The 16,826-nt window shown below is 44.7% G+C and overlaps 1 protein-coding gene across 16 annotated transcripts in view; it reads right to left on the reverse strand.

Annotated features, from left to right (window-relative positions):
- Positions 1-12,334: 12,334 nt before the first annotated feature.
- The window catches only part of SVIL (supervillin), a 195,523-nt gene continuing 191,031 nt past the window's right edge, over positions 12,335-16,826 (reverse strand). For all 16 annotated transcript variants that reach the window (XM_083188888.1, XM_083188884.1, XM_083188882.1 and 13 more), the window contains 3 exons: positions 15,712-15,833; positions 15,247-15,402; positions 12,335-13,479 (listed from right to left, as the gene is read on the reverse strand). In XM_083188888.1, coding sequence (XP_083045014.1) covers positions 13,393-13,479; positions 15,247-15,402; positions 15,712-15,833 — 365 coding nt within the window. In that variant the 3' untranslated portion in view covers positions 12,335-13,392. The remainder of the gene's footprint in view (positions 13,480-15,246; positions 15,403-15,711; positions 15,834-16,826) is intronic.

Below are 16,826 nucleotides of genomic sequence, written 5' to 3' on the forward strand. Positions count from 1 at the left end.
GTGTCTGGAGGCCATCATGTCTATCTGCGGACAACCCCACCGACGGGTCAGGGTCTGGAAGACCAGAGGGTTCAGACACCACTCTCCGTGGTGTACGTCCCGCTGGCTGAGGTAATCCGCCTCCCAATTTTCCACGCCTGGTATGAAAATGGCGGACACGGCCCCTGCGTGCTCCTGCACCCAGCACAGAATCCTCTTTACCTCTCTCATCGCTGCACGGCTGCGGGTGCCTCCCTGCTTGTTGATGTAAGCCACCGCCGTGGCATTGTCGGACTGCACCCTGATGTCCTTGTTCCGGAGAACCACTTCTGCCTGGAGCATGGCATAATACACTGCTCGCAGTTCCAGCACATTGATGGACATCTGTGCTTCCTCCGGGGTCCACAGTCCTTGGAAGTGGAGGCCCAGCGTGACCGCTCCCCAGCCCCTGAGGCTGGCGTCCGTGGTGAGGAGCGTCCAATTGTGAATGGCGAACCTCCTTTTCTCCTGCAGGTTGCTGGAGTTGAGCCACCACGCCAGAGACGCTCGAGCCTGATGGGAGAGAGAGATCCTCTGCTGTAGAAACAGGTGTGAGCCTGTCCACTGGCGGAGCAGACACAGATGGAAGGGCCGAGAGCGAAACCGCCCATACTGCACCGCCTCGAACGTGGCCACCATCCTTCCCAGCAGCTTTGTGCAAAGGAGAACTGTGACTGTTCGATGCTGCAGTACCAGTCGCACCGCTTCCTGCAGGGACAAGATCTTGTCCATGGGGAGGAACACCCTTCTCTGGACAGTGTCCAGAATCATCCCTAGGAACAGGATCCTCTGCGATGGGGTCAGCTGTGACTTTTGGATGTTGAGCATCCAGCCATGGGACTCCAGGATCCGACGTGTCAGTTGGATGTTGTGCAGCAGAACCTCCTTGGACGGAGCCTTCAGCAGAAGGTCGTCCAAATAAGGGACAATGGTAACTCCCTGAGCCCTGAGTATTTCCATCATGACAGCCATCACTTTGGTAAATACCCGAGGCGCAGAGGAGAGGCCGAATGGGAGGGCTCGGAACTGTAGGTGATAGTTCTGGACTGCGAACCACAAGAATGCCTGGTGAGGAGGCCAGATTGGGATATGCAGGTATGCATCTTTGATATCGATGGATACAAGAAACTCCCCTGGTTCCAGGCCTGCAATGACAGACTGGAGAGACTCCATCTTGAAGCGAGTGAACCGTAAGAAGGGGTTGAGCTGCTTCAGGTTCAAGATGGGTCTCACTGAGCCGTCCGGCTTGGGAACCAGAAAAAGGCTGGAATAGAATCCCTTTGCCCTTTCTGGTTCCGGGACCGGGATAACCACCCCTTGATCCCTGAGCTTTTGGATGGCGGCCTGTAAGGCCCTGCCTTCTTCCTGAGAAGCTGGCAAACCTGTGGGAAAAAACCGTTGAGGAGGAGGCAACAAGAAATCTATCTTGTAGCCTACTGCTACCAGGTCCTTTACCCATGCATCCTTGCATGAACCGGCCCATACCTGATGGTAAAAGAGAAGCCGGCCTCCCACCCTGTGATCTGGACAGGAGCTGGGGGAGTCATGCTGAGGGCTTTGAGGTAACCTTTGCATCCAGGATTGGAGCACTGGCTGAGCCTCTGCCTCTTCCTCGGAAGCCTCTGGAGCTAGAAGCCGCTCCCCTAGACCTACCCCTGAATCTGGGGGTGGGCCGAAAGGACCGAAAGGACTGCCCTCCCGTAGTAGGAAATGACCTACGTGGGGGAGGGGCTGCAGTGGGCAGGAACTGAGACTTACCCCCTGTAGCCTGTGAAATCATTTTGTCCAGCTCTGGACCAAAGAGGGCCTCCCCAGCAAAGGGTAATGCCTCCACCGCCTTTTTGGAGTCGGCGTCTGCATTCCACTGTCTCAACCAAAGCGTACGGCGAGCAGAAACTGAGAGAGCAGAAATACGGGCTGCAAGCATACAAACGTCTGAAGAGGCTTCAACCAAATAACCTGCAGCCTCACGTATGTGTTCCACTAAAAGCAACATATCACTTGCCTCTGGGTCTAGAGAGGAGGCCACCTGGGATGCCCATACCTCCATGGCCCTATTGACCCAGCAACCCACCTGTGCCGGACGTTGTAAAAGACCAGCAGCTGTATAAACATTCTTCAGAGCACTCTCTAACCGCCTATCAGACACATCTTTAAGGGTAGAGGCACCTGGGATGGGTAACACTGTCTTTTTAGACAAACGTGATACCGAAGAATCAACAGCAGGTGGCGTCTCACATGACTTTCTAGCATCCTTAGGAAATGGATAGGCAGTGAAAAATCTCTGAGAAACCTGAAACTTTTTATCTGGGTGTAACCAGGCTTTTTGCAAGTGTTCATCCAGCTCCTCTGAGGCTGGGAAATATGCAGACTGTTTTTGCCTTTTAGCAAACACTGAGGGACGCGCAGCCGGTCTCACCTCCTCTGCTACATTGAGGGTTAACCGGACTGCTTGTATTAAGTCCTCTAAACCCTGAGAAGGGACATCAGTGTCCTGCATAAGCGGAGCATCAGGCTCAGCGTCAGGCTGAGCATCAGGGTCATGAAATTCACCCTCCTCTAGAGCTGGCATGTCATCATCTGTATCATCTAACAGAGGGACCTGAGGAAACATCCTATTAGCAGAAGCCAGTCTAGGGGGAGGGGGTGTAGAGGTGTCTGCATGCAATGCTCTAGACAGACTCTCCAAAGCAGAGGTTAACTCTGCCTGCTGATCCCTGGCTGCATCCCTGTCCTGTCTGGCAGAAGATAACTCAGACGCTAACTGAGAAATTACTGTAGACAATTGTGAAGCCCATACAGGAGGTTCCTGTCCCGATGTAGATGGGGTGGGGGCTGGGGATGCAGTACATGAGGGACATAAAATGACGCCCTCCGCTTGTGGCGCGAACTTATTGCTGAACTTTTTGCACGCAATCTTTTTACCAGCCATCATACACTCCGCAATCTTACACAGAAAGGAGAGAAAAGCTGGAATACCGGACAGGAGAGGAGGTATAGGAAAGAGGCAGAGTCTGCCACGAGGCCGCTACGCGCACTGTATATAAATATAACTTGCGCCGGCTAAGGGACCTTTTTGGACACAGTCCAAGCTGCCCTGACCTCCTATGTCCCGCTGTGACTCACTGAACCAGGGTCACCGGCACTTCACAGACGCTTCGAGGGAGCCGCGGATCACGCTGCTTCTTCAATGGCCGCCGCTCCTACAAAGAAGGAGGAAGCGGAAGTACCCAGCATGCCGCGCTCTCGCTCCTCAGGAATGGCGCCGTGTTTAAAAAGTGCGCTGCCGCGGCTTTTTACACTGAATCCCCCGCTAGCGGGGAATCAGTGTTATACTTACCCCTGCCATAGCTGTCGGGTGCGGCATGCTGAGTGGTCCTCGAGGCGCGCTGCAAGCAGCGGCGACGGGACCTCAGGATCAGTGGATCCTGCAGCCAGGTACCGGAGGCGAGCTGCATGCAGCTGCGACCGGACCTGCCGACAGCGCCCGCGTCGCAAGCAGGTAGGGACAGGGAGCTACCTGCCTGTCCTCTTGCTGATTGTAGCATCGTATATTTAAAAAATCAATAAAGCTCAGGAGTGAGCCTTGAACGCACCCAGCTCCCACAAGGCACATGCTAAAACTGCCTAGGAGAGGAAGTAGAAGGGGAGGAGTTAGTCACTGTTAATTTATTCTAAAGTGCCCAAGCTCCCTGTGGTCGCCTTCTATTCCCCACTGTAACTCTCCAGTGTCACCTAGTGGAGGAAAGAGAAATATGATTATGACAAAGTGAATTGATCATTTTACAACATATACTTTATATCTTTAACGCTTTGTAGACTATTGAATAGATACAAATATATAAGTATAAATGGATATACGGGAACAATGGGGACTGATACACATTTGATTGCAACATACATTATACTAGGACAAACCAATAATTGATATACATTTCATGATTTTCACACATATACACATAAGTATATATGCATGTGTGTTTTTACATATATTTCATAAATTGTTTTATAACACAGTGTTTAGTTCGGGATGCAGTTAAGATCCCGGCGGTCGGGATCCCGGCGTTCAGAATCCCGACGCCGGAATCCCGACCGCCGAAATGCCGACACTTTCTCCCTCCTGGGGTGTCCACGACACCCCTGGAGGGAGAATAAAATAGCGTGCCGAGCGTAGCGAGGCACCGGGCCCGCTGCGTGGCGAGCGCAGCGAGCCCGCAAGGGGGGGCGATCCACGTCCCCCCCTTGTCGGCATTTCGGCTGTCGGGATTCCGGCGTCGGGATTCTGAACGCCGGGATCCCGACCGCCGGGATTCAATACTGAATCCGTTTAGTTCTATTGATTCATTTAAACCATCCGGATGTAGCAAATTATATTTGAGAGTCCAATAGATCTCCTCTTTACATAGGATGTTAAATCTATCACCTCCTCGTGCTGTATGTGCAATATGTTCCAGACCTGTTATGGACAAACATTTAGGATCTGAATTATGGTGTGTTTTATAGTGTCGAGAGACACTGTGCTTCAAAAAACCTTTTAAAATGTTGCGGCGATGCTCCATAAATCGGGTTCTGAGTGTTCTAGTGGTTCTCCCCACATATGGGAGATTGCAACTGCAACGTAGCAGATATATTATGTAGGTTGAATCACAATTTATGAAACATCTTGGATTCTGGGGTATTTCTGGGGGTAGTACTGCGGATATAGGTTTTTTGGGGATATGTTTGCACATGATGCATTTGTTCTTTCCGCATTTGAAGAAACCTTTTGGTTTGCTAGGGAGCCATATCAAATGATTATCAGTTTTTATTTCTTTTGATGTGTTCTTTTTTAGGAAACTGGGTGCTAATATTGTTTTTAGGGTTTTGTTCTTCTTATATACAATGGAGGGTTGTTTAGGGATAATATCGGACAAAATTTTGTCCTGATGTAGTACCCTATAATTGCGAAGTACAATATTTTTAATATCCCCTGCACAGGTATTAAACTTACTAATAAAGGCTATATCTTTTTTATTGTTTTTGTTTTCTGAATTTTCTTTATTTTTATTTGTCTTTAAGAGGTCCTCTCTATCCATTTTTAGTGCTTTGGAAAAAGCTTCTTTTAATAGTTTTTCTGGGTATTCTCTCTGCACAGACGAGAACCAATTTATAAAACAAGCTGGAATCATGTCAAACTCCTTCAGGGAGAGAGAATACCCAGAAAAACTATTAAAAGAAGCTTTTTCCAAAGCACTAAAAATGGATAGAGAGGACCTCTTAAAGACAAATAAAAATAAAGAAAATTCAGAAAACAAAAACAATAAAAAAGATATAGCCTTTATTAGTAAGTTTAATACCTGTGCAGGGGATATTAAAAATATTGTACTTCGCAATTATAGGGTACTACATCAGGACAAAACTCTGTCCGATATTATCCCTAAACAACCCTCCATTGTATATAAGAAGAACAAAACCCTAAAAACAATATTAGCACCCAGTTTCCTAAAAAAGAACACATCAAAAGAAATAAAAACTGATAATCATTTGATGTGGCTCCCTAGCAAACCAAAAGGTTTCTTCAAATGCGGAAAGAACAAATGCATCATGTGCAAACATATCCCCAAAAAACCTATATCCGCAGTACTACCCCCAGAAATACCCCAGAATCCAAGATGTTTCATAAATTGTGATTCAACCTACATAATATATCTGCTACGTTGCAGTTGCAATCTCCCATATGTGGGGAGAACCACTAGAACACTCAGAACCCGATTTATGGAGCATCGCCGCAACATTTTAAAAGGTTTTTTGAAGCACAGTGTCTCTCGACACTATAAAACACACCATAATTCAGATCCTAAATGTTTGTCCATAACAGGTCTGGAACATATTGCACATACAGCACGAGGAGGTGATAGATTTAACATCCTATGTAAACAGGAGATCTATTGGACTCTCAAATATAATTTGCTACATCCGGATGGTTTAAATGAATCAATAGAACTAAACACTGTGTTATAAAACAATTTATGTAATATATGTAAAAACACACATGCATATATACTTATGTGTATATGTGTGAAAATCATGAAATGTATATCAATTATTGGTTTGTCCTAGTATAATGTATGTTGCAATCAAATGTGTATCAGTCCCCATTGTTCCCGTATATCCATTTATACTTATACATTTGTATCTATTCAATAGTCTACAAAGCGTTAAAGATATAAAGTATATGTTGTAAAATGATCAATTCACTTTGTCATAATCATATTTCTCCTAATCACTCTCTCAAATTGTATTTATGTTCCTACAAATTAGAAACTTGTATTTAGGTGACAGTGTGGTTGTGGTCTTTTAGACCTATTCCCCGCTGGTTGCTAGGCGACACAGTGACGCTGGCTCTCCACTCTCGATCCCGGGAGACTCACACAGGGAATCACGTGACCAGTTGGTTCGCGCGAGTTTTCCCTGTGTGTGAACAGGGCGTCATACGCCCCGACTCCCTGGGTCTGATCTGGAGAAGACGCGTCATAGTGCGCCGTCCAATGCGCCCCTAGTCACGTGACGTGCACGTGATTGGGAGCGTTGCTGGGCAACGACGGAGACACGTCCAGGTATGTAGCGGGTCCCGCGGCGATCGCGTCACCGATACCGGCAATCGGTACGTGGGGCCGGGGTCCTGACCTCATCCTGTTTCGCCCTGTAGCACAGCCACACATCCTATATTATCTAAATGTTATGTATTCAAACACAGCATGTTGTTTACCATTTCCGGGTCACATGACCGCAAGTTTAAAAGTCTTTTAGAGACATATGTTATATCTTCCCTCCTGTAGAAAGACTTATTGCACATAATACACTGCCTCCTCTAATAATAAAGTATGACATTATATTAATTTGCAGACGTTTCTCATAGTATTTTATATGTTTTAAACTGTCAATCACACTCAGGTGCATGTCCTGGGCAATTAGTCCCCAGGTATAAATATGAGCCTGGAGCTCACAGTTGTATACTTGCTCCTGAAGAAGCTTGAGGTTAGATCCGGGGAAACGCGTTGAGCTTTCCTAATACCCTCACCTGTGCTGCTGAGATTTGGCGACTGACACTTTCTACCTCCCTAACGGGATCCATTCTTATTATTGGTCCAAGATACATCTCAAAAACCACGGTACACAGACCATCCCACTTAGACGTCCTCCCTGGAGAAATCTGGAGTTCCATCTTTTGGGATATCTGCTTGATCCCTAATCCTTCCAGTTTCCACAAAGGACATACTACATCGAGTGGAGAATTTTGAGTCCCTGCCTGCACAGGACATATTTTGGACTGTGATCCATTGTCTGGACAAACAAACACCTTCCAGACCGACCAGGATGGTAATATAATTCTTGTCAGCACCTTGAATCTAACATCTCAGCCACCCAGTGTATACAATCACTATCCCAGTGATACAAAACAACCCCAGTCCCCAGACTTTATGTCTAGGTACCCGCATGCAAAGTGTGATTTTTAAAGTATTTACTTGTTTTATATGTATAATAAATTGTTTAGATAATTTTTGAGAAACGTCTGGTACAATTATTTGGAACAGCCAGCGCAGGCACTACTCTTTCGTTTTGACACTCCAGCTGTTGAACTACACATCCCAGAATACCCTGCATCAGTTTCAGCATGGCCAAATAGTAAAACTGATGCAGGGCATGCTGAGATGTGTAGTTCAACAACAGCTGGAGTGTCAAGGTTAGCCATCACTGAGATAGGGGGATGTTGTAATGCTACCCCTATGGGGTAAGGAATATTGGTCCTGGAGTTGAGTATAGGGCTTCAGTAGGCCTTCTTTCAAAGAAACCACAGATTTCGTTATCCATGTATTAAAATTCAAATTGGGGATAAGTTGGGGATAGGCCCAGTAATGAGAAGGGAGAGAAGCGTCATCAGATCTAGAAATAAAAAAAATTAACCATGCTTTGCGAGTGGCCAATACCGCTGATGATTGTGACCTCTGACTGTAGCCATATACAGTACATCAGTCAAAGGGAAAGGGGCAATCAGGCCAGAGGACCCATGGTTTAGCATGGTCATCTGCAAACCGTGTACCTACCTGGGCAAGTAAACTGGCATATTGGTAGGATTGTAAATCAGGCATCACTAGACCATCATTCAATTAAGGCAAAGACAATATTTTATTAGTCAGTCTGGGTTTTCCAGATGTACTTGAAAAAAAAGGGAGCAAAAATTACATGGGAGAGAATTGGGGACAAGAACGGGAATAGTCCTGAACAAATATAATATTTTAGGAAGGACGACCATTTTCAGAGCAGCAATACGACCCATCCAAGAAACAGACTGTAGCACTCAATCAGGGTTGGGCTCATTTGGTCTACAGCACGATGGTAGACAGCCATTAGGTCGACATGGTTCTAGGTCGAAAGGTCATTAGTTCGACAATGTCTAGGTCGACAATTGAAAGGTCGACATGGGGTTTTTCACTGCTTTTTTTTACCTGAATGTCAACACAGTCGACATGGAGACAATTTCAAGTGCACCGCATTCGCCTGCTATGCGTCGGGCACGGTGCCTCGCTGTGCTCGGCACAATATTTTATTCTCCCACCATGCCCTAGTGAATGGTAGGGCATGAAATCCCGCCTGTCGGCACATGTCAGCTCAAGGAACAGTGAAAAACCCCATGACGACTTATCACATTGTCGAACTAATGACCTATCGAACTAACGACCTGTCGACCTAGAACTGTCGACCTTTCCCTATGTCGACCTAGACCCATGCCTAATGACTGTCGACCATCGTGCTGTAGACCAAATGACCGTATCCCTTCAATCAGATGTCAATAACGGAAGAGGAGGGGGGATAATTACAGGAAAGTCCGATACTGGCAAGGGGATATGGATCCCCAGATATTTAAGGCTTCTGTCCTGGCATAAATAGGAATATTTCTCCTTATGTAATAGAAGGTGGTCTGGAGTATAATTAATGGGTACGTTTTAGTACTATTGAGCTTGTAGTATGAAACGACAGAATATTCGGTACTTGTTTCCTAGCACGGTGCCCGTCGGGTCCCATAGCATACCTTAAATTAAGGTATGCGATGGGACCTGACCGAACCCGATTTTGGGTCTTTAAAGAGGTTTTTAGTACACTTTAAAAATCGGTCGCATCGCATGCCATTATAATGGCATGCGATGCGATGGACCCAATTTTTACATTGGACCCAATGTAAAAATGCTCTGAGACCCGATTTTTAATTGTAAACCCAAACTCATGGTTAATTATGTGAAATGCGCCCCCCCCCCCATTGTTAACGCAATGCCACAATCAACGGCAACCCGAAGCGTGGCGAGCCCACGAGGGGCGGCGGTACGTGTAATACGTCTGAAGTAATGCGCGTACGCTCGCCACACTATATAAAATCAAGTCAACGCCGACGTGGATCGTGGGGGTATGAAAAGGTCGGAGGACGCGTACCGCTGCGCTCGCCACGCTTCAGGTTGACGTTGATCGTGGCGTTAACAATGGGGGGCCATTTCACATAGTAATTACCCATCAGGGTGGGTATACAATGAAAAATGGGGTCTGGGGAGCATTTAACATTGGGGCCAATATAAAAAAATCGGGTCGGTCGCTTCTCATGAGATGGACCCGATTTCATACAATTAAAATCGGTGGCGCCCTGCTAGGAAACAAGTACCGAATATTCATTAAGTACCTCATGAAGATGTGGCAGTGAAGAGGATTGGTCGGTTATAGTCAGGACATCAACTGTGAAAAAAGACTGTTCCCTAACAGTAAAGGGCCATTGATCGATGAGACCTAAAAGTTTTGGCCAGGGGGTCAATCGCGAACACAAAAATGAAAGGGGATGGAGGGCAGCCCTGGCGGGGTCCGATAGAAACTCCATCTCTTCAACCTGCAAGCTGGTTAATGGTATAATATTGTAGCAGAAATAAGAGTTTCACAGTGGTTTTCCCCAGTACAGTACTTAGAGGAAGCATTGGAGCCTGACATACACAAATTACCAGTGTGCACCGAGGCTTCCACCACCATTAAGCATCATGTTTTATGTACTGTAGAAATGTACTCAGTTACAGTGGGCTTTCACATCCACTGACTGTAGTGTCGCTTTGCATAGTACAAAATAATTGCACGGAATGTAAATAGACAGATCTATTAGTTTACGGCAGGGGTGGCCAACCCGCGGCTCTCGAGCCGCATGCGGCTCTCCCCCTGTTAAAGTGCGGCTCCAGCTCCGGCAGGTAGATCGCGGTAAAGTGCCCCAATGCACCATGTAAATAGTAAATAGCTGCTGAAGCCTCTGAGGCTCTCAGAGGCTCTCAGAGGCTTCAGCGCTCCCAGGGATGCAGTGCGCGGATGCAGGGGGACGTGATGACATCACCCGCACATTACGAGTGAGGAGCCACGGCGCCGGACACAGGGGTGTCACTGGTGTGGAACAGGCACCCGCTCCCCACACTGAAACCTCCACGCCCCCATCCCTCACAGCTCTGCTATTGCATCGGATGGAGCTGTCTTCGGCGCCTGTGTGCCACATGCTGCGTCCATCATGCTGCTTGTGAGATACAGAAAGCACCGCTAAGAGACCTGCGGCACTGTGAGTAAATGACCCTGGGAGGGGAGTGACGGGATGCCTCTCTCATCAGTGGCACTGCCACTCTTTACATATGATTCTGGGACTTTTGATGCCATAAACCTGTAACTGCTTCATGTACTGGCTGTCACTAGAACCTTGTGCAGCTCACCCTGTCTGCCTGGCCTGTTCCTTCTGTCCTTTACCCCAGTGTGTCTACCTCCACCTCCAAGCAAAATAGCACCCCCTCCCTACCCACACCACTCCCTGCCCTTACTCATATTTACCCACAATTATACAAACTTCGCCCTGCCTACACACCAACTGCTGCTTGCCTTTATCCTCCACTACCCTAACTGCCCCAGCACTGTCCCTGCTGCTGTGTGCCCTCATCCCACCCAAGGGGTCCAAATAGACCACGCCCTTTTTTTCAGCGCACGCATGTTGTTGGCTCTTTAGCTTGACTACAGATATTTTTCGTCTCTTCACCTCTTACTGGTTGGCCACCCCTGGTTTACGGTTTATATCTCAGGCTTAATGAGGACTACAATAGTTGTCACTTAGGTAATGGTGTTAATCTTTCTTCCAGAGAATGAACCATATAGTGCATACACACTGAACAATATTAAATGATAAAGATAGATTGTTTGCTTTACCACAGGCCATCTTGTTTTATGAAAAATGTATCTTTAATACACACTTAATGATATGTACCTAGTCATAAATGACATAGGCAAAATGTGACAGCGTGTACAGACTAGAAAGGGGGTTGGTAAGACCCACAGTAGCATTCGTCATTCTTGTTCATAAACACTGAACATACACTATAATATTGTGAACAAAATTGTTATCATGCAGATCGTCTGCCTTTATCGCATAGTGTGTACGACGCTTTAGACTTGAATGGGGGGGGGGGAATGCAGGGAAAACAGCTAAGAAACGTGTAGGTTCCTGCTTTTAACACGTTTCAAAATACCGGTATTCTGTAACCGGTAAATTGACAATGGAGCTTTCACATTGCAGCTGGTACCATTTTAGAACGGTAAAAAATCATCAATACACGTGTGAAAGGGGTATAAGAATCTTTGATACCTCTCCCCCCTAAATGTATTTATATTACCTCACCAATACAATAGATGTATTTCAGGTATACTGTATATACTAGGTAGACAACTGCGATTGGAAACTGTTGTGCAAGTAAAATAGTGAGCTCCTGCAGCAGACATGTGTTTATGAAGAGGGACGTGTTTGGGTTTGCGCAACTACCAGGAGATGCCAGGGTGTACAGTAGATACAATAAAAAAAAAAAAATATAGAGGTGGTGGCATTCAGCTGGTTTAACAGAAGTCGATAAACCGGTCAACTCAGAGTCCAGATCATAACCCCCACTGGGAACCTCTGGGACGAAATGGTGTGACAGGTGTGTTCTAGGTCAACTCTACCTTTTTCAGCATCACAGTTGGTCACTGTGACACTTAATGCAGAATGCAAAACATACCACTTGCTGTTGTCCAGGAACCTGCAGACAGTTTGCCAAGGAGGGTGTCTGCCGTAATCACTGCACACGATGGACCAAAAAGAACAACGACATCAATAAAAACTATACGATCTATTTGCGGTCAATGTCCAATCACTTTTGTCTACATAGTGTACTACTACTACTTCCTATGAGTTATATAGCTATTTCCTGTGATGCTGGTGCTTCGATAAATAATCTTTACACACAGACTATTACAGTATGTGAAGCTTATTTTTTTTTGTTTTTAATTCAGGTTCTTATATCACAAAATACATGTTTAAAGTTTACATCAGGTATTAGAAACTGAGATGTATTCTATTATAAAGTACAAATATCAGATGCTTTAATAACTGCTTCCAAAATGCAGACTATTTTTTTCCTGTATATAAACTGTACACAAAAAAAAAAAAAAACAAGGCACTATACAACGTTATATGAACCCCTTCAGTCTGAAATGAAAGCTTAAGAAAATAAAACAAAACCGTGAAGTGTCTAGCAGTGGTTTTCTATAGGAGAACCATGTAGACCTTCTAGAACACAATAATAGTAAACTAGGACGGCTAACAACTTTCAACACCGTACCACTGGAGGGCACTGTGGAAAGCAGCAAGCGCACACATAAATTGATCGGCAATGCAGTTGATGGGGCACAATAGCAAATGCAAAAGGAGGAGAGAACAAAACAAACAAAAATCCCTAAAAACTAGGTCACAAATGCATACTGTATATAGATAATCCTTAGGGTATCCACTGTTCGCACAGAATTGACATTGGTACTTAACGGTTTGTGTAATAAAACACAAATCTTACACAGTGATAATATTGCATAGTTAAATACGGTGTTTATATATAAATACATTCTATAGGATTGAACAAACAAACAAAAAAAAAATTTACAAAAGAGAACCTATTGAAAACGGTTATGTTTGCAGCAAAGGAATATGTTTGCATTTTGTTTAAGTGCATGGTAGATAGTAGCGAGGTTCCTCAGAGAAACACTGATCTGTAGGATAGTTCTTTAGTACATTTACAATGGGATATGATGATTCAACAGGCAGCGTGATAACCAGACTCCAGTGGGGTTTCAATAAAGCTCATCATTTCGCTGTCCTTTACACAACAGTACATTAATGCGTACAGATGTAGTAACACAAGTGCAAAACGCAGTAGTGTTTAATAGTGGTGAGGCAGCTGGAAGAGATCCGCAGATTCACAGAAGATCTAGCAGTCCATGGGGGGAGAAGGGCAAGTCTTGTTCTCTACTTCTCGCTCAGAAAAGTCCGTTTGCTTTTTTGATGTTGACTTGTTTCCATGATGGCAGAGTGTCGTACTCCTCCCTGGTCATTGATAATGCAATCTGTAAATAGGAGATGAAAAATTGTTTCCAAGTTTCAAAACATACATCCGTAAAACCCTAAAAATGTACAATCGCTGAGATGAGACATCTTCTAGTTCAGAAAGTCTGTTCAACTAGGCCAAGTCCACAAGGATTGCTTGTGTGACGCTTAGATGTTCTTACCTCTGCTGCCTTCAAAAGCAAAATCAGAATTCCACACTCCCAAAAGCAAACGCTCACAAACGTATTACTTCTATTTCCATAGGCATGGTAATGTGTTATTATGTGCTCTATGGAAAGGACAAGACACTTCAAATATCCTTTTAATTTAAAATATTCAGAACCTGACAAAAAAGTGGATGCTTTTATATTGGCATATATTTTACATGTACTTGTAGGACTACCAAGGGCGGCACACAGCCTTGGGGTGTTCCACATCCATCCCTTTGTGTGCACTGTATTTGTGCTTGTTCCATGCTTATTAAAAAAAGAAAAAGAAACCGACTCCACTGAAACCTGCAGTTCAACATAACTAGACAATATTGAAACCTTTATTTATTTATTTTAGCCCACAATAAATAAATGGAGTATTTATTTTAGGACAAATGGGACTTGGAGACCTTCCACACTCCCTGTTGGCTGCAGTTAGAGGAAAGGAGAACATAAGCTACCTGGTACTGTATGTGTGGATTAAGAGAGGAGGGGGCCCGTGTCCAGCATGTGCCTCCAGGGGCACAGGAGAGTAGATTCTGGCACATTACATACACAGGCCTCCAGAAATATGTTCCTGTTATATTTCTGCTGCACTTCTGCAATGGAGCTCCAGAGAGGAGAGAAAAATGGCTGGGTGCAAGGTGTGGTTCATCCTGGACCCAGAGGCCCTGTGCACACCGCACACCCTACACCTGTTATAGATACACCACTGTTTAATCATTTCATATTTGCCATTAAGCTTAGCACAGGTGAGCATAGCTGGAAGTAAGTTTTTTGGTGGTATGCATATGTGCCAGTACAATTCCAGGTCATTACGCATGGCAGACCAATAGAGACAAATAGGACTCTCTGCAGGTCTCCAGACACATTAAGCAAATACCTACAGTATATTTATTTTAGGTAGGGGTTTTATGTATAGCAGACCTGTACAAACACCATGTTATGACTTAGGGCCAGATGTATTGAGCTTCAAAAAGTGATTAAGTGGAGAGTGATAAACAACCAGCCAATAAGCTCCTACCTGTCATTTTTTAAACCCAGCCGGTAACATGACAGTTAGGAGCCAATTGGCTTTTTTTTTTACCACGCTCCATTTTATCACTTTTTGAAGATCAATACATCCAGCCCTTGGAGTGCAGTGGTTGGATTCAGGTCTGGGAGGATGGGATATGAATGAAAGGTTGACACCACGTTGTCGACATTGCAATGGTAGAAACACGAAAAAGTTGACATGAGTTTTTCAAGGTTTTTTTTCCCTTCTATTTTTATAGTTCACAACCATAGATCATGTGGATGGCAATGCGCCCAAAAGCATAGTAAGTGAAGAGAGCCATGCCAGGAGACACGCTACACTAATTGGGGGTCCAACATGCTTTGAGGTCAAACTAGGCATTGTCGACACCTTGATTCACAACCACAGAAGTCCACATGCCATGGAAAGCCCAGCCTTTACATACAGGTAGCCATAAATATACACTAGTACTAGAGATTTCAACTATTAGGTTTATTTAGAATGTTTTATGATAAAACATCACAAACTGAAATGACTGGTGTAAAGTCAATAAATGTACATACCTCAAAATCTTTGTCTGACAGGTAAATTTCAAGCTTTAAGGGGTCTACTCCCTCAGGCAGGGGGCGAGCTAGGAGTTCTTCTAAGGGGTAGATCCTTTTACAAAGTTTGGCCAGGACGTCCTCTACAAGGATTATCTGATTGGAGACTTCAGCATCCTATATAAAAGGGAAAAAGTTATTTTAAAATCAGATTGCAATATTATTTAATGTAACATGAAAAAAAAAAATGTATTGCTCCATACAAGCTAATAGGGAGATATACAAGTATTGTTGGCGTACAAATACAGAATGGTCACTCAATAATAAAACCCAGCAGGACTTAAAAATGCCCTAAAAAAATAGAGGTTGTCCAAGCTGTTAGTTCAATGTGAAAGGAAAGGTGTTTTTCGGACAGACACTTTGTAGGACCTCACGGACTGGGCCCTATCTCTAGTGCGGAACAGTTAGCTCTGGATCAGTACTAACCTTTTCTGTGATCTGTGCAATATCTTCTCGGTGCTCCCAGCTTGGGAACATGTTGGTAAAAGTCAGAGGTTCCAGCCCAGCATGAATTAGGTACGACTTTGGAGGTTTTCTACTATTCTTCCCTAAAAAGACATGGGGATGACCAATTGTTCCTTATAGAGTCAGTAGATTTATTTACTGACTGTAGGTAGCTCCAAGCTCTCCCAAATATTCACACACACAAAAATAAAAAAAATCAGTTATTTTTGCTACCTTTTTTTTTTTACGGACAGACAATATAAACATATGTACGTTACATTTACAATGACTTTCCGCAAGTTTCTTTATTTTAATGATTAAATATCTTTAGCATTGTAGTTTTTTCCATCTAATATGATAAAAGGAGATACAAAGAGGGAGGACACTACATGGCACCAGGCAGTTATTTGGCTCCGCTTCATCTCCCCCCTTTATGCACATCCCCCCTCAAGCACCTGGGGCATGCGACCCCCTAACCCTCCCTAGTTGTGGCCCTGATTCAATCAGCATTATGATCCCTTCCTAAATCAGTTAGTGCTGAACTGCAGCCACTCACTATGGACCTGCTACAGAGGAATACCCGTGTGATAGGGGGCTATACTAAGCCTACCTTTAATCTAAAAACAATATATTGCAGAGATATCGTATACTTTTGACTTAAACAATGGTTTTATACAGATGGATTTCTGGCTGCTGTAGCACTACAAATCCCAGAATGTCCTCATAAGCTATATGTTGCCTTTCTCTGATTTAAGAGATGCCAACTTGCTGCTGTACCATTTTCCATTATAACTTGGCAACCGGGAAATACCGATTCACCTGACACTGGCTGGGTGGATACAGCATCTTCCCTAATCTACAAGGAATATAATGGGAGTAAGTCATCCTCATTTGTCTGTGTGCTGCCCATGCCTATGTGTAATAGGACGATACCTCCATTAATATGAAAGACAATTTCAGCAATCACTGCAACAGAATGAGCACAGGAACCAGTTCCATGAGGCATCTGCTGAGAATGTACTGACCCAACATGAACTCCCACTAAATGATAACAAAGTCATTACACAATGGAGTTCCAGCTATATGATCTTGTGCCA

This window comes from Crinia signifera, chromosome 5 (genome assembly GCF_055691185.1).
Source record: "Crinia signifera chromosome 5, ASM5569118v1, whole genome shotgun sequence".
Lineage (NCBI taxonomy): Eukaryota > Metazoa > Chordata > Amphibia > Anura > Myobatrachidae > Crinia > Crinia signifera.